The sequence below is a fragment of the Anolis carolinensis genome, chromosome 2, assembly GCF_035594765.1.
Source record: "Anolis carolinensis isolate JA03-04 chromosome 2, rAnoCar3.1.pri, whole genome shotgun sequence".
Classification (NCBI taxonomy): domain Eukaryota; kingdom Metazoa; phylum Chordata; class Lepidosauria; order Squamata; family Dactyloidae; genus Anolis; species Anolis carolinensis.
The window spans coordinates 24,698,041-24,716,970 of NC_085842.1; the positions used below are offsets into that span (position 1 = coordinate 24,698,041).

General features: G+C 42.0%; 1 protein-coding gene across 2 annotated transcripts in view; it reads left to right on the plus strand.

The window, feature by feature from the left end:
• Positions 1-1,824: 1,824 nt before the first annotated feature.
• Positions 1,825-18,930, plus strand: part of LOC134297064 (zinc finger protein RFP-like) — a 34,552-nt gene continuing 17,446 nt past the window's right edge. The window contains exon 1 of one of the 2 annotated variants that reach the window (XM_062973664.1): positions 1,825-2,288. In XM_062973664.1, coding sequence (XP_062829734.1) covers positions 1,881-2,288 — 408 coding nt within the window. In that variant the 5' untranslated portion in view covers positions 1,825-1,880. The remainder of the gene's footprint in view (positions 2,289-18,930) is intronic. The other variant, XM_062973663.1, reaches the window with a different exon arrangement.

Below are 18,930 nucleotides of genomic sequence, written 5' to 3' on the forward strand. Positions count from 1 at the left end.
AAAATCCTGCAAATCTCTTGGGAAGACAGGCGAACAAATGTCAGCATGTTGGAAGAAGTAAAGACCACCAGCATTGAAGCGATGCTCCTACGCCATCAACTCCGCTGGACTGGCCACATTGTCTGAATGCCTGATCACTGTCTCCCAAAGCAGTTGCTATACTCCCAACTCAAGAATGGAAAACGGAATGTTGGTGGACAAGAAAAGAGATTTAAAGATGGGCTCAAAACCAACCTTAAAAATTTTAGCATAGTTTCCAACCTTGGAAACGTGCTCGTGAACTTTACCTCTTCCAAAAAAAAACCTGAAACATGCCTGGGCCAAAACATTTCAAATAAGGGAAGCTTAATCCATATACTGGCAGTCCCCAAGTTACAAACATCTGTTTTACATATGACTCCTAGTTAAGAACGGGAGTGTGACAACAGGAAGTGAGAGAAATCTATCTCTCGGAAGGGAAATTCACTCCTGAAAAAGTTATTATGGGGAAAAGATGCCTCCACTTGATGAGGAACAGAAAAAAATGGATTTTTAGACATGTATTGTATGCACATTAGAAGCAGTGAAATGTAGAAAAATCAAACTCTCTGTGTGTTAGATTTTTGGGATGCACAAGCTGACAGGACAGGGGGGAGAAGGGGGGCCTTCTACATTCCAGTACGAGATGGTGCCAGGTATGCGAATGGAGGGAGAGTGACTTCTCCCCCTCCCTTTTGACAAGGCAGAAGTAGGCCTCTTGATGGATTTCTCTTTGTGTCTGTGACTTGCTACAAGTTTTAAGAGTGCTTAGATAGGAAAATGCTGATTGTGCATATTTATGCCCATGTATGTAAGCATGTGAAGTGACGTACTAATGACGAGATGTATGTAAAAGCATGTTCTTTGTCTGAAAATGTATAAAAAGGCCAGTCCACGCCTTGATCGGGGCTCTGGTTTGCTTTTTGGAACCGATTCCACTTCCAGAGACTCAGCTGAAATAATAAACCGGACTTTTTGGTCTCTCAAAAGGATCTCTCTTGGTGCTATCTCTCCCTTCAATCTACAACACACTGAAGCTTTATCACCAATCTTTGTTTCAACAACAAGCCAATTAAAAAGATCTAATCATCACAGGAACAGAAAGTGAGGTGAAATCTTCTGAAGAGGGGCAGAGATAGCAAAACAAACACCACGGGGGTGTTAACCCTTCCCTATGCTATCCAGTGCTGATATAAATATATACAGGGTGTCCATAAAGTCTCTTTTCCATTAATATATATAAATGGTAAATAAACCTTATGGACACCCTGTATATAATGGCTGGACTTACTCTTAGAAAATGTGCCTGTTCTGGCTTACATACAAATTCAACTTAAAAACAAACCTATGGAACCTATCTTGTTCGTAACTTGGTGACTGCCTGTATCTTCAGGCTATCTGCATAAGGTATATATAACATCAGTACATTTCATGTCCAGATTGGGGTCCCATCATGATGTATTTATGTGCAAATCCAGCTCTTCCAAAATCCCATCCCCCTAAAAAAATGCAAAACACTTCTGGTCCTGAGTATTTTGTATTAGGCATGTTCAGCCTGCATAAAATGACCTTCAGGTTATGTATTTCAAGTGGGTGTGAAAGGTGTGCTTAAAGTTGGTTCCCCTCTCCAAGATATCTCATGGGTTTTGTATATGCAAATATACAAAAAACCAAAATCCAAAACACTTCATGTCTGAAGCATTTCAAACTGCCTGAATGATCTGGTTTCCCCACATGACAGGCTTGACCTGAGCTCAGCAGAGATTCCTGTGACTTCCAGGAAAGGGAAGTATCGCCCAGCTGCTGCAAAGAAAGGAGAGAAAGTGAAACCAACTTCACTGCTCAAGGGCGAAGTGAGAGCTATGGCTGCTTCTGGGAATCCAGTGGAGGATTTCTGCCAGGAAGCCACTTGCTCCATCTGCCTGGACTATTTCAAGGATCCAGTGACCATTGTGGAGTGTGGGCACAATTATTGCCGTGCCTGCCTGGCCCAAAGCTGGGGTCCCTTGGAGCAAGAGGCCTCCTGCCCCCAGTGCAGGGCAAAAGCACAGCCACAGCAGCTTATCCCCAACTGGCTCTTAGCCAACTTCATGAAATTAACTAAAAAACTGAGTCTCCATGGGAAGGAAGGGCTCTGCCAGAAGCACAAGGAGCCCCTCAAGCTCTTCTGCAAGGAGGACCAGAGCCCCATCTGCATGGTTTGTAACCTGGCCAAGGAGCACAAAGACCATGATGTAGTTCCTGCTGAAGAGGCTGCCCAAGAGTTTAAGGTAGGGAAGCTTCCATCCAGGCCCGTAGCCAGGATTTTGATTCAGGAGGGGATGGGATTTTGGTTTGGGGGCGGGGGCTGAGTCTGGATGAGAGCGCGTCTACCCTAGCAAACCTTTTGTATCGTTATCCCAGTACCCCCATGCATATGGGATATATTGAGCATGGTGATCAGATCATGATAGGAATAAACGTATCAGTTTAAATAATAAATGTAAGGCCTTTTCGCAGACCACCCTGATAATTTCGGGGGGGGGGGGGCTGAAGCCCCTCAAGCCCCCCCCCCCCCCGGCTACATGCCTGCTTCCATTCTTGGGCACATCTTCACTGCAGAATGAATGCAGCTTGACATCACTTGAACTGTCATGGCTCAGTGCTATGTCGTCTTCATCATGGAAAGAAGTGACAAGTGGAGTGCCACAGGGCTCCGTCCTGGGCCCGGTTCTGTTCAACATCTTTATTAACGACTTAGACGAAGGGTTAGAAGGCACGATCATCAAGTTTGCAGACGACACAAAACTGGGAGGGATAGCTAACACTCCAGAAGACAGGAGCAGAATTCAAAACGATCTTGACAGACTAGAGAGATGGGCCAAAACTAACAAAATGAAGTTCAACAGGGACAAATGCAAGATACTTCACTTCGGCAGAAAAAATGGAAATCAAAGATACAGAATGGAGACGCCTGGCTTGACAGCAGTGTGTGCGAAAAAGACCTTGGAGTCCTCGTGGACAACAAGTTAAACATGAGCCAACAATGTGATGTGGCTGCTAAAAAAGCCAATGGGATTCTGGCCTGCATCAATAGGGGAATAGCGTCTAGATCCAGGGAAGTTATGCTCCCCCTCTATTCTGCCTTGGTCAGACCACACCTGGAATACTGTGTCCAATTTTGGGCACCACAGTTGAAGGGAGATGTTGACAAGCTGGAAAGCGTCCAGAGGAGGGCGACTAAAATGATTAAGGGTCTGGAGAACAAGCCCTATGAGGAGCGGCTTAAAGAGCTGGGCATGTTTAGCCTGCAGAAGAGAAGGCTGAGAGGAGACATGATAGCCATGTACAAATACGTGAAGGGAAGTCATAGGGAAGAGGGAGCAAGCTTGTTTTCTGCTGCCCTGCAGACTAGGACACGGAACAATGGCTTCAAACTACAGGAAAGGAGATTCCACCTGAACATCAGGAAGAACTTCCTCACTGTGAGAGCTGTTCGACAGTGGAACTCTCTCCCCGGTGCTGTGGTGGAGGCTCCTTCCTTGGAGGCTTTTAAGCAGAGGCTGGATGGCCATCTGTCGGGGGTGCTTTGAATGCGATTTCCTGCTTCTTAGCAGGGGGTTGGACTAGATGGCCCATGTGGTCTCTTCCAACTCTACTATTCTATGATTCTATGATTCTATGATTCCTGGGCATTGTAGTGAGGCACCAGCACTCTTTGGCAAAAGAGGTGAAAAATGTGTTATCAAATGCTCTCATAGCCAGAATCACTGGGTTGCTGTGAGTTTCCCGGGCTTTATGGCCATGTTCCAGAAGCATTCTTTCCTGACGTTTCACCAACATCTCTAGCAGGCATCCTCAAAGGTTGTGAGGTCTGTTGGAAACAAGGCAAGTAGGATTTATATACGAGGGTTATCCACAAAGTAGATTACGTTTTGGAATTAAAAATGAACAAAGTATAGAAGAAAACATTTACCATATGCAGTTGAAAGTTACACCCAAATACCACATCTCACGTAGTCGCCATTCAAATCTAGGCACCATAGCGATGAATGATCTTTGCAACTCCTTCCCCACTAAATTCTGCCACTTGTGTCCTCAACCACTTGTTTCCAACAATGGGGGCGTGGCTGGCAACGCGGCATTTTGGCGACGCTGCACAGCTGCAGAAAGGGGAGACCGGCTGGTTGAGGATGCAAGCAGAGTCTGCCTTGCAGGATCTTGAGCATTGTTACACCCCTAGGCAGCGAGAGCACCGAAAACCAACACAAAGACCAATAACAATATAATATCTTTATTAAAGCAAATAAAGTTCAAAAGGAAATGAGCAGCAAAGTTGAATAAGCAACTGACCTTTCAGGAAAGATCAAAATTAGTCCAATAAGTGAAAGTCTTATGTCCAGTATTAGAGTCCAAAGTCCAGAAACCGAAACACACTCAAACTCGGCTTGAGTATTGAGTGGGGAAAAGAGCAAGTAGCAAGAAGAGTTCTCCGGAATAAATGTCCAAAAGCAGGATTTCAGGGTAAGGCAGGAACTAGATGTACAGGAGCTGAAATGCAGTGCAAAATTGGCAAGGAGCTAGACCGGTGTCCGGTCTACTCAAGAGTAAGCGCACCTTCAGGCTGCTTGGATTTCAAGAGCTAGAGACGATGATGCTTCTCAGTCTGAAGTAAAGTTGTCACCACGAAGGAAAGTTCTCAGCGCAATACTTTTATTGAAGTTCAATAAAAGCACCCAAACCAGGTGCCTGACTTCCTAAAACTTCCCAAGAGAACTGAGCTTGTCACAGTCACTGCACCAGGTGTCTAACTCCCCAATTCTTCCCAAGAGAACAGGGCTTAGCCATAGTCACCACGCTCCGCTAATCTGGCGTTTCTCCGCAGGCTTTGTCTTCGTGATCTTTCTGTTTGTACAAATGCTCTACGATCAAACACTAAACTTTCCGTGGAATCTGGGAGAGCCGGCACTGTTTCAAGAACATTCTCAATTGGCTCTGGCTTGGAGATGTCAACATGAGGCATCTGGAAAGGAGTTGAATCTTGCTGGCGTGGGAGAAAACCAAAATCTTCTTCGTCCTGGTCAGAAATGGCCACAGGGTCAGGGGCCAAAGGTGCCCTAGGCATCACAAGCATTACCTTACTGGCATGGAAAATAAGTGCCACTGTACGGAAGTTTGAGCATTCTTTAGCGTTTCTCTTTTTTGGTATGGGGATATAAATTGATTTTTTTCAATCTGATGGCCAATCTTGTGTTTTCCATATTTGCTGGCATATGGCATGCATCACCTTGACAGCATCACCTTCCAAGATTTTAAACATCTCAGCTGGGATCCCGTCATCTCCTGCTGCCTTGTTATTAGCAATGCTTCTTAAGGCCCATTCAACCTCACTCCTCAGGATGTCTGGTTCTAATTCACCACCACACCGTCAAAGCTATCCTCTATATTATTATCCTTCCCATTATCCTTTCTCCAGAAGTGACTCAAGTTGCTCCTGACACAGAAAAAAAAGATCTTCTGTATATTCTCGCCACCTTTTCTTGATCTCTTCAGCTTCTGTTAGGTCCCTGCCATCTTTGTTTTTAATCATGCCCATTTTTGCCTGAAATTTGCCTCCAATGTTTCTGATTTTTTGGAAGAGGTCTCTTGTCCTTCCTATTCTATTGTCTTCTTCCACTTCCATGCATTGCTTGTTTAAAAATATTTCTTTGTCTCTTCTGGCTAGCCTCTGGAATTGTGCATTTAATTGGGCATATCTCCCCCTATCACTGTTTCCTTTCACCTTCTTTCTTGGGCTACTTCCAGTGTCTCAGCAGACAACTGTCCTGCTCACTCCAAAGGATCAGTCTGAACGCAGATCAAAGATAGCTGCTCTCAAACACAATCTTTATTGAAGAATACATGACTTTGGAAAAGTCAAGAATGACTTAATGTTTACATACAACTATTTTTATAACTTTTGATGCTACGTAACACCACACGTAAATATCATCATCAAGCCCCACCTCCAATATCACATTACTACCATTTTCACACATTTTCACACACTAAACCAATTATAATTGTTTACACTTTCGGTTCCCAGTTCCCAGGCGTATTCTATCTTCTTCTGCCAGGTGCTTGTTTATGTTATGACTCCCAGTTGCAGGGCTGAATTACCAAAGCCCTGTAACTGGGTTCCATGACATGGTGCCCTCCTTTTCTTCGCCCTCCTCTTCGGTTCTTTCTTCGTCACAAATCTGAAATAAAACAATAATTCTATGTGTCCATTTTGTCCAAAGTACCCATATATTTTTTCAGTAAGCTACGATGGAAAACAGGGTGTATTTTCCCTAAACTTTTTGGCAATGCCAACTGGAAAGTCACTTCATTGATAACACCCTGTATTCTAAATGGTCCAATATATTTAGGGCCCAATTTCTTCGAAGGTAGCCCCAGTTTGATGTTTTGGGTACTTAACCACACTAAATCTCCTTTCTCCAATTTATCACCTTCCACCCTCTTCCTATCTGCGAACACTTTATACTTTTTATGTGCTTCCTTTAAGGATGCAGTCACTTGACTCCAGCATTCCATCATTTGTGTTTTCCATTTCCCCCCTTCTGTTCCCTCATTCTCTGCCCATCTTGGCAGCTGGGGCAGAGGCTGTATTTCATACCCGTAAACTACTTCAAAGGGGGTTTTGTTTGTTGCTGAATGTATAGTCGAATTAAAAGCTAGTTCTGCAAAAGCCAACCACCGAGACCAGTCATTTTGTCTCATGTTAGAATACATTCGAAGGAACTGCCCAAGTGTCTGCTGAGTACGTTCTACCGCCCCATTTGTCATGGGGTGAAAAGCAGAACTTAAACTCCTTTCTGCTCCTAGCATTTCCAAGAATTTTTCCCAAAATTTCGCTGTGAATTGTACTCCTCTGTCACTGACTACTCTACTGGGACATCCATGCAGTTTGTAAATGTGGTTTATGTACAATTCAGCTAGTTTCTCGGCTGATGGTAGTTTCGGCAGTGCTATAAAGTGGGCCTGTTTAGAAAACAGGTCTAATACCGTCCAAATATAACGATGTCCTTTGCTAACTGGTAGTTCCCCCACAAAGTCCATAGCTACACATTCCCAAGGTCTGGTAGGCTCTGCTACTGTTTGTAATAATCCCATTGGTTTCCCTCCTCTCGATTTATTTCTGGCACAATCATCACATTGAACCACATGGTTCTTTATGTCCTTCCTCATCCCTGGCCACCAGCAATGTTTTGCTATTGCTTTTGTTGTTTTTGTAATTCCTGTATGACCAGCGCTCTGGTTGTTGTGAAAACGATGCAAAATCTTGATCCTTAATGTTGCTGGGATATACAGTTTCTTGTTCACAAACCAAAATCCTCCCTTTTGCTCCCCCTGTTCTGCATTGGATGTGATCCACTGGTCTCCTTCATAAGACTGTTTCAGTTCGTTTCCCCAATTATCTTCCCCGCCGAGTTCAACCATAGCAGTGTTCTCTTTTTGGGTTTGTGCTCTGGTCCTGACAGCTAAGCCCCATTGTTTATCAGAGAATATTGTTCCCTCTTTTGCTGCGGTTATTCCTTCGTGTTGAGGCATGCGTGAAAGGGCATCTGCCAAGACATTCTGCTTCCCTTGAAAAAACTTTAATTGGAAATCGAACCTGCTGAAGTATTGTGCCCATCTAATCTGTTTGGGGGACAATTTTCGAGGAGACTTTAGATACTGGAGGTTCTTATGGTCAGACCAAATTTCAAATGGGATTCCGCTTCCTTCGAGAAAGTGCCGCCAGCATTCTAAGGCTTTTAGTATGGCTAGTGCCTCTTTTTCCCATATCGGCCAACATTTTTCAGCTTCGCTGAACTTCCGGGACAAATATCCACAGGGTTTTAAGTTCCCATTTTGATCCTTTTGCAATAGTACTGCCCCATACGCACAGTCTGATGCATCGCAATGGATTATGAACGGGCTCCTGATATCGGGGTGTTTTAGAATGGGTCCCTCTGTGAAGCATTCTTTTAGGGTTTCAAATGCCCTTTGGCATTCTGGCGTCCAACTTAGTTTGGCGCCCGGAGCTTTTACTTTTGCTGTCTCTCCTTTCCCTTTTGTTTTTAACAGTTCAGTAAGGGGTGCAGTTATTTGTGCGAAGCCTTTTATGAAGGATCTGTAAAAATTTGCAAAACCCAGAAACGATTGCAATTGCCTCCTTGTTTGTGGCACTCCCCATTCTTTTACATCTGATACTTTAGCTGGATCCATAGCTAACCCTTCTGGAGATATCCGATACCCCAGAAAGTCAATTTGAGTTTTATTAAATTCACATTTGGACAGTTTTGCGTACAGCCTTGCTTCTCTTAGTTTCTGCAACACTTCCCGGACCAATTTTACGTGCTTTTCCTTATCTTCAGATACAATCAAGATATCATCAAGGAATATGAACACCCCTCTGTACAATAACGGGTGTAGTATTTCATTTATAAGCTGCATAAAGCAGCCGCCTCCATTTTTTAAACCGAAAGGCAAAATTTTATATTCAAAATGGCCGAATGCGCAGGAAAATGCAGTTTTCCAAGTATCCTCCGGTTTGATCCGTAATTTATGATATGCTTCAATTAAATCAAGTTTAGTAAATATGCTCCCTTTCTTCAATACGGTGATTAAATCCTTTACTAAGGGCATAGGGTATTTATTGTCCTTAGTAATTGCATTTAAATTTCGATAATCAATGCACAATCTTAGGGAGTTGTCTTTCTTTCTCCTGAACAACACTGGGGCCCCGAGAGGGGAATTGGATGGCTTAATGAAGCCTCGCGCCAGGTTTTTATCAATGTATTTCCTCAATTCCTCCTTTTCCTGCACAGACATGGGATACACTTTTGGCTTTGGTAAGTTTGCTCCTGGGGTTATTTCAATTTCTACTTCTACATTCCTTTTGGGGGGTAATTTACTTGCCTCTTTCTGATTGAACACATCCACAAAGTCTCTGTATTCAGGTGGCAACAGCTGTGGGTCTATTTCACCTTCTTCATCTCCCTCGTCCTCCTCTTCTGCAATCTTGCTTATCTCCCATTGTGTCTGCTGTTCTTTAAATGCTAGACTCTTTCCTCTCCAATCTACTTCAGGATTTGCTTGCTCAAGCCATGGTATCCCTAATATTACATGGTATGTGGCAATAGGGGCTATCACAAAGGATATTCTTCCTTCCCATTTGCCTATCTTACATGGGACCTCCCGTATTTCCTTGGTAGATACTTCCCCAGTTGCAACTGAGCCGTCTAGCTGAGAAAACGCAATTGGGGAGTCAAGCGCCATCTGCTGGCATTTCAACGCTCCTGCTAATTCCGGAGTTATAATATTCCTGGAACAACCACAATCCACAAATGCCTTGCAGGTGGCCCGATTCTCCAGCCCCGAGAGGCAAATTGGCACTACTATCATGCGTTTGTCCCGACTCACCAATTTTTCTGAGGGTTCTGGGGCTCGCACCTCCTCCTCCGCACGCCTCCTGGTTGCAGGTTTGGGCTTTGAGGGTTTTGGCGGCTCCCCCTTCCGGGCCCAGCATTCTGCCGCTCGATGGCCCGTCTTCCCACACACAAAGCATCCCAGTTTAGGTTTGTTGTCATCTCCTCTGGAGGGAATCCCCGGCCTCCCTCCGGGTCTTTCCTGCTTCCTCGTCTCTCCTCGACCTCTCGCCACCGGTCTTTGCTGGCCGCCGCTGCTCCTGAAGCGCTTTACTTGGGCCAGGGTGGATTCAACGCGCCCCGCTAGTTGGATCCATCCCTGTAGCGTTTCGGGGTCGTCTCTGTGCGCTGCCCAGCTGAAAATCTCGGGGCGTAGTCCCTCTTTAAATAATTCCACTTTGGTCACTTCAGACCACTCCGGGACCCTTTCCGCGAGGTGGAGGAATTCCTCTGCGTACTCGGGCACCGTTTTGTCCCTCTGTTTTATTCCTTTCAGCTGGTCTCGAGCCCTCAATTGCTCTAGCCGGTCTCTGAACCGGTTTTCCAGTGCGGCGAGGAAGCGGGGCACCGACCTCAGGCATGGGTCGCGTCTGGCATGTAATTGCACATACCAGCTGGCCGCTCCTCGCTTTAGTGTGTTGCCGATGGCTCGAACCCTGCTTGCTTCGGAGGGAAATGTGTGTGCGTTGTCTTCCATGTATCCTCTGATGCTAATTAGAAAAAAGTTCAGTTCATCTGATTCCCCTCCGTATTCTAGCTTGAGATCTTCCCTTCTTGGCATCCATTCAGCGGCCCGTTGGTGTTGTCTGGGAGGCATGGGGAAGGGTTGCATCGGGTTTCCTTGGATGGCCCCTTGGAATACGCCGCGCCCCACTCCGGTGGTCATTCCGCGCGGCTCCCGAAATCCTGCCGCCGCTGTCGGCCCTTCACCCCATCCGCATATTGGCCTCGTTGTAGCCCCCGCATCTCGCCTTTCCTCGTCGTATGGCACATCCTCCTCCTCTTCCTGGATCTCCTGCTGCTCTCCGCATTCATCTGCTAATCCACTGGACCCGATCCCTGGCCCCAGTGGTCTTTCTACTCCGATTCCCATTCGGAGGGTTGGGAGTTCTGTTGGGGTTGGCGGCCTCAGACTTCCCAGAGTTTGCTGGCGCTCCACTTCGCGCGCCATTCTGTCCCGGAACTCAAGCTCTTGCCAATATTCCTCGTCCCTTGCCACCGCGGGACTCTGCGTTGAAGCTCGCTGTCCCCTCTGGCTCCAATCATCTCCTTTGCTTGGCTCTCTCTCGGTGCCATATCGGATGTGCTCTTTTTGGAGATTCTCTTCCAATATTGGCACTATTCTCCCCACGGTATCCGACAGCCTGGATAAATGAGTTTCCAGGATGGATAGCCGCAGGGCCACGGTCTCCGGCATGCTTCCTCCAGATCCCCAACTGGTTTCTGCCGCCGCCAGAGCGCCTCTTCCCCCTCTGGGAATCCTCTGAGTCACGCCGTCCGGCTTGGGGTACCCCGTAGAGGAAGCTATGGCTTGCAATGTCTCTCCCGCCAGCGGCTGAGCTCCCAGCGGAGGCCCCTTTGCTCCGTCATGGCTTTGATCTCCTTCCCTGCTCATTTTCACTTCACTGCAAAATTGCAGGAGGGTGAGAACTGGATTCTTGACTTAATTGTCCTGCTCACTCCAAAGGATCAGTCTGAACGCAGATCAAAGATAGCTGCTCTCAAACACAATCTTTATTGAAGAATACATGACTTTGGAAAAGTCAAGAATGACTTAATGTTTACATACAACTATTTTTATAACTTTTGATGCTACGTAACACCACACGTAAATATCATCATCAAGCCCCACCTCCAATATCACATTACTACCATTTTCACACATTTTCACACACTAAACCAATTATAATTGTTTACACTTTCGGTTCCCAGTTCCCAGGCGTATTCTATCTTCTTCTGCCAGGTGCTTGTTTATGTTATGACTCCCAGTTGCAGGGCTGAATTACCAAAGCCCTGTAACTGGGTTCCATGACAGACAACCATCTTGCCTTCTTGGTTTTCTTTTTCTTTGGGACGTACTTTGTTGCTGCCTCCTGAACAATGTTGTGGACTTCTGTCTATAGTTCTTCTGGGACTCTATTTATTAAATCTAATCCCTGAAATCTGTTCTTCACCTCCACTGCATATTCAGTAGGAATATTTGTGAGATCATATCTAATTGGTTTGTGTATTTTCCCCATTCTCTTCTGTCTGATTCTAAATTTTGCAATAAGAAGTTTGTGATCTGAACTACAGTCAGCTCCAGGTCTTGTTTCCACCGACTGGATGGATGTCCTCCCCCTTTGGCTGCAAAGGATGTAGTCAATCTGATTTCGGTGTTGGCCATCTGGTGAAGTCCATGTATAAAGCCATCTTTTAAGTTGTTGGAAGAGAGTGCTTGTTATGCACAGAGAGTTTTCCTGGCAAAATTCTATCAGCCTACAGCCTGCTTCATTTGGTTGTCCTAGACCATGCTTGCCTGTGGTCCCGGTTATCATTTTTTTTTTTTTTAATTTTTATTGAAGGGTAAGTGCAATACATAGACATAGTTTTAAAAACAAATGACAGTGAGGGGTAACTAAGAAGGGAAATAAGGGGAAGGGGGGGGGAGTGAAGGGGAACAAACACCTAAGGATCAACACGAAAGGGGTAGGGGTACAATGATGACTTCCATTCTATCCCTTTTTCGGAAAACAAATTCATTAATATATAATTGTTACTATGTCCCGGCTCAATTTACTGTTTTGAGTTTTCGTTGATGTATGTATCAAATTTTTCCCAATTTGTGTTTTTAATCAGTTTTCCTCTACTTGTTTTCAAATAAAAGGTTAATTTGTCCATGTCCTTGATTTCATCTACCTTTTCCAACCAATTTTCCAGTTGCGGAATCTCATCTGTTTTCCATCTTTTTGCAATTGTTATTCTTGCTGCAGCGCATATATACGTAAATAGTTTATCGTCATTAGTATCTAATTTCAGCGATGCATCTGATAATCCCAATAAATAGTACTCAGGTTTCATTGGGAATTTCACCTTCAAAATTTTTTGCGACTCTACGTGGATCATTTTCCAAAATTTTTGTAACCTTTCACATGTCCACCATACATGAAAAAATGTCCCTTCCAGCATTTTACATTTCCAACACTTATTCTGATAATTTTTATACATTGAATTTAACTTTTTAGGGGTCATGTACCATCTGTGAAATATCTTTAACCAATTTTCTTTTAAGTCCCATGCATAAGTATATTTTAACTTCTTATTCCAAATTTGTTCCCATTCTTCCATTCTTATTGGACGGCCAACATTTTTTGCCCATCTAATCATGCAATTTTTCACTGATTCAGTTTCAGTAGACCAACCTAGCAACATATTGTAAATCCTAGAGATTTCCTTCCTGTTTGCTGATAAGATTTTATCCCATATACTCTCCTCTCCACTGAAACCTACTGTTTTATCTTTTATAAATTGTTCTTTAATTTGCGCATACTGAAACCAGGAGATACTTTTGAACCTATCTTTCAATTCTTCCTGAGATTTTAGTTCGTATTTTCCCTCCTTTTTCTTCAAAAGGTCTTTATATCTGGGCCAATTCTTCCATCCTAGTATATTTCTCTGATTCGCTTCCAGCGACGAAGTCCATAATGGGGTTTTTTGGTATAAAAAATTCTTGTATTTCTCCCAAGTTTTAATTAAGGAGGCCCTAATAAAGTGGTTGCCAAAGTTTTTCTCTACCGCCCGTTTTCCATACCACAGGTATGCATGCCACCCTCTACGCAGGTCGAACCCTTCAAGGGTTAAGATGTTTTCATCCGCCAGGGTGATCCATTCTTTGACCCATTTTAGGGCGCATGCCTCATAATAAAGATGTAAATTTGGCAGTCCAAATCCCCCTTTGCTTTTAAAGTCTGCCATTACCTTATAATTTACTCTTGGCTTTTTATTCTTCCAAATAAATTTAGATACCTCCTTATTCCAGATTTTAAATTGTTTTTGATTTCGAAGAATTGGTAAATTTTGAAATAAGTGTAGCATTTTTGGGAGAATGTTCATCTTAATTGTCGCTATACGGCCTAGCAAGGATATGTTTAATGATTGCCATTGTCTTAAATCTTTCTGTATTTCCTTCCACTTGTCTTGGTAATTATTTTTCAGTAATTGAGTATTTTTCGCTGTTAGCCAAATACCTAGGTATTTTAGTTTGGGTGTTATCTTTAAGCCTGATAGTTCTTGTAAGGTAGTCTGGTTTTTCTTAGTAATATTCTTTGTCAACATTTTTGTTTTCTGTTTGTTTAGTTTGAATCCAGCTAGGTTACCAAAGCGTTCTATTGTCGCCATCCATTTGTTAATTTGTTGTCTGGGTTCTTCAATAATGCATATTACATCATCTGCAAACGCCCGGATTTTATACTCCTGGTTTCTTATTTTGGTACCTTTCAATTCTTTATCTTTGCAAATACTGTTAATTAATAGTTCCAAAGCAAAAATAAATATAAGTGGTGAGAGTGGACAACCTTGTCTCGTTCCTTTTTCGATCTTAAATTCCCGTGATTGTTGATTATTAATCGTTACTTTGGCCGTTTGTCTACTGTATATCGCTTCTATAGCATTCAAGAAGTAGAAACCTATGTCTAACTCTTTAAATAATAATTTAAAAAAGGACCAATTTAAGTTATCGAATGCTTTTTCCGCGTCAATGGCTAACAAAGCAATTTCTTTTTCATGATGCAGTTCATAATATTCAATAATGTCGACAATACATCTTACATTTTCACTCATGTTTCTACCTGGTAAGAAACCTTTTTGGTCAGGGCTTATCCACTCTTTTAAAAACTCCTTGAATCTATTAGCTAGGATCGTCGTAAAAATTTTATAGTCTGCATTCAAGAGAGATATTGGTCTATAGTTTCTTATATTCGTCAAATCACTATTTTCCTTTGGGATGGCAACAATTTCTGCCTGTAACCATGATTCGGGCATTTCCGAATTCCTCAAAACTGCATTCATAGTTTTTTGTAAGTGTGGCAATGTTTCTTCTTGGAAGACTTTATAAAAATCGGCTTGGAACCCGTCTGGACCCGGGGCTTTGTTTGGTTTCATTGTCATTATTGCTTTTCTAATCTCCTTTATTGTTATTTCTTTATTTAAAAGTTCTCTTTGTTGCTCCGAGATTTTCTGAAGCTTGAATTCTCCTAAGTATTGAGATATTTCATTTAAATTAACCTCTTCTTTTCTGTATAAATTCGTATAGTATTGTTTGAATATCTCTAGTATTTCCTCGTCTGTTGTATATATTTGACCATTCTCTGTTATATTTGTTATCTGTTGTCTTTGTTTTTTCTTTCTTATCCTTCTCGCCAACCATTGGCCCGGTTTATTTGCGTTTTCGAAATTGTATTGCTTAATAAATTTCAGCTGTTTAGCGGTTTCTTCTAATTCCTTTTGAGTTTTCTTTTTCTTCCAAAGTGATAATTCTTTTATTATTTCATTATTTGATGGGTTTGCCTTCAGATTAGATTCTAGGGATTCTATTTCTTTCTTAATTTTATTTAATTCTTTATTTTTCCTCTTATTCTTCTCTGCCTTTTGTTGAATAAAATAACCTCTTGTGACTGCCTTAAACGCATCCCATAGAGTCTGGACTTTAATTTCCGGTGTATTGTTTATTGTGAAAAATTCTTTTATCAGCTGTTTATTAACTTTTATGTCTTCCTCTAATTTCACTAAATTTTCGTCTAGTCTCCATCTATAAGTTAATGTTTTTCTATTAATCGTAGTAGTTATGGGGCAGTGGTCTGATTTATCTCTAGGGTGTATTTTAATTTCTTTTATTTTGGTGCAAAATGAATTAGAGACCCAAACCATATCGATTCTCGCCCAGGACTTGTGCCTTGCAGAGAAAAAGGTGTAGTCCTGTGCTCCTGGGTTGTGGATGCGCCAAGCATCTTGTAGGTCGAATTCTTCTTTTAATTTTACAAAGTTTTGTGGTATTAATCTGGATTTTACATAGTTTCTGTTTTTAGTCGAGTTACTTGTATCAAGTCTAACGTCTAATACTCCATTGAAGTCTCCCAGTATTATTAGATGGTCAAAGTTTACTTTCATAATATTTTTCTTTAACTCATTCACAAAATGCTTTTTGGGACCATTTGGAGCATAAATGTTACAGATAAGAGTTTTTTGTCGATCCATGTCGATCAAAACTGCTATATATCTTCCTTCCATGTCTTTAAATTGTACTGTTGCTGGGATGTTTTCTTTAATATATATTACCACACCCCTCTTTTTTACTATATCAGACGCAATGAATTCTTTGCCAATTCTTTTATTTATTAAATGTAATGCATGTTTAGCTAAAATATGAGTTTCTTGTAGAGCCACAACGTCATATTTTTCTTTTATTAATTGGGACATTAACGCCTTTCTTTTGCATGGGGAATTTAGTCCGTTGACATTGTTAGAGTAGATTTTTAAACATTCCATCTGAGTTCCTTTATTCATGTTTATTTTCGGGGGGTTCATCAAATTTCATTAGCTCTTGGTCTTCTTCCGATTCTTTGCCTGCACCTGGTGGTATTTCTTCTTTTTCTTCTTCTTCTTCTTCTATCTCTATCTCATCTTCTTCTTCTTCTGTTTCTTCCTTTTCATCTATCAGTCTTGTTGTTTTGGGATATAAACTTATATCCCCTTTTCCTCCTGGTGGTGAGGTGTGTCGGGCTCTTTTAGGTTTCTTCCTCTTTACTGACGGTGGTGTAGTGTCTTCTGCTAAAGTTTCGTGTTCTCCTTTCATGAGTTTTTTATGGAATTCCCTTGCCTTCTCTTCCGATGTTAACCAATGTTTCTCTTCCTTGTATGTTACCATTATACCTTCATTTCTTTCCCACCTAAATCGTATTTTTAATCTTTTAAGTTCATCTGTTAGGAAAAAATATTTCCTTCTTCTATTTAGAATTGTTTGGGGGAATTCTTTCAGCACTATTACTTTTTTATCCTTATAGTAAATTGGGTTGCGACTATTTTGCATTAGTATTTCGTCTCTAATCCTTTTTTTAACAAAGTGTATGATAACATCTCTCGCTACCCTGTTCTTCCTCGAGAAGTTGGTCTGAATTCGATATACTGTATCAATCTCGTTATCAATAATTTCTTCTGGGCGATTTAAGAGTTTCGCAATTAAATTTTTAATTGTTTGCCTAATGTCCTCCTTCGCCTCTTCTTGGATATTGCAAAATCGCAATTGAAAATCTCTTTCTTTTTGCTCAAGTTTTTCTTGTAGTCTTTCTGTCTTTTCAATTTTTGCATTTTTTTGCTCTATATCATCCATCTTTTTTTGAATCATGTTCTGTTGTTTTATTATTTTAGAGTTCTCTATTTTCAATAGATTGATCTCCTTATTTGTTCTTGCCATCTCTTTTTTCAGAAAGCCAATCTCCTCTTTAATTTCTTTTTTCATATCTAGCAATTCCTGACATATTTCTTTTTGTTGTATACTTTGTTTATCTAATTTTGTCTGAGATTCCTTCTGATATTCGTCTTGTTTCTCCGCCAATTTCTGAATTTCTCTAAAAATATCTTTAAGATTAATATCCTCAGTTTGTGAAGGTCTTCTCAAAGCACTTTTGCTATTTTCAAACTTCGCTCTTGCACCTGCCATCTTTTAAGTTCAAGGGGATCTTCACCTTGTCTAGACTCACAATATTTCTAAATTCAAATAATATTTCTCCTTTTGTAGCTTCCCAAACTGTGGTCTCACCAACCGTCTGGCCCCTTACAGTTCATATAAATCATGTAAATCTTATAGAACCTCTCTTTTTATCCCCCAAAAAGGTTAACACTTGGACAATTTTCCCCCTTAGTTCAAGTACATTTGACCTTTACAATTAACTCCAATGCATCTATCAATTAATTTCGATGTATCTATCGTCAACCAATTAATTAATTAAATGAACAAGCTAATCTATAAACCAAATTAACAAATTAATCTATTTTTAACTCTAAAAGTTACTATTTTGGGTTTTTTACCCAATACAATTCTTTGTAGCTTATTTATTTATTTCGTCCACGTGTTTCTTCTCTTCTCCGTCTTGCGAAATCCCACGAAGTCTGTACGTCTCCACGTTGCTCCTGTCCCTCGTCGTTCCCTACTCGAACTCAGACCGCTCCTCCGTCGCTCCTGCCGTGCTCCGCTTTTCCGTTTCGAACGCTCCGCCACGGGTTTAGTTAATTATAGCATCTTTACTTCAGGGAGAAACCCATTCAGAGCTTTCCGCTGATCTCCGTTGGTTGCCCCTGGTAAGTTTTTAGTTTATTAGTTTCCGGCCGGGCCCTTTTTAGTGCAACACCAGCTCAGCGCTTTATTCCGCCCTCACATTGAGGTCACACGCTTGCCCTTACTGTGGCGGATTTCCTCTTTTGTCACTTGCCTCTCCTTCGCGCCTTCCGCTGAGTCGCCCAAGGCCGAGAAGATTGTTTACTAAAGGCTGCAGAGTAGTCAAAACAATCTCCAGTCAAGGTCGTCCGCCATTAAGTAAGTCCAATCTTCGGTTACATTACAGTTAGACCTGCCTGGAAGTTTCCGTTCTTTTCTTCAATTTTAATTTACTTTTAAATTTAACTTTGATGGTATTTAAGAAGATTTAGAGGGTATCCTTCTAGAGAGACGCCGTTCCACCGTTTCGCCTCTCTACTTTTCGGTCTCGGTTTTACTCGCTTTTGGATCTAGATCTGTTCTGTTCTTATATCCTCTCCTTTGAACCCGGAGTGCCGATAGGGGATAGAATCTTCAACTTTGTTATGGCTTTTATTTGTTCATCGTCTTCTTCTTCTTGGTTTAAAAGTGTGAGCTGGTCCCGGTTATCATTTGACTGCCCACCTTAGCTCTGCCAACCTAGCAGTTTGAAAATATGCAAATGTGAGTAGATCAATAGGTACCACTCTGGTGGGAAGGTAATGGCACTCCATGCAGTCATGCTGGCTACATGACTTTGGAGGTGTCTATGGACAACGCTGGCTCTTCGGCTTAGAAATGGAGATGAACACCACCCCCCAGAGTTGGACATGACAAGACTTAATGTCAGGGGAAAACCTTTACCTTACTTTTACCTTAAATCCTAAATATTTCCATTTAAATAGAATAGCTCGCTGTAACGGATTTGACTCATCTGAAAAAGAAAGTTACTGAGTAGCCTACCTTGAACGGTTGGTTTGGGAGTAGCCATTTTGTAGAGAAGGAACAGCAGACAGACATTTTGTGTGGCTCCCTTCGAATAGAGCCAGGGGGATGAGCTAGATAGGAATTATTTGCATGAAGCAGCCTGATTGGCTAATGCAAATAAGCTTATGTTAAGCCTGAGAGAGGGGCGTGGCTAAAACGTCCGTTGGTGGCAGTTAGACCTGAACATTCTAGTTCAGTTGGGAGTGAGGTTCAGTTAGGAGTTGA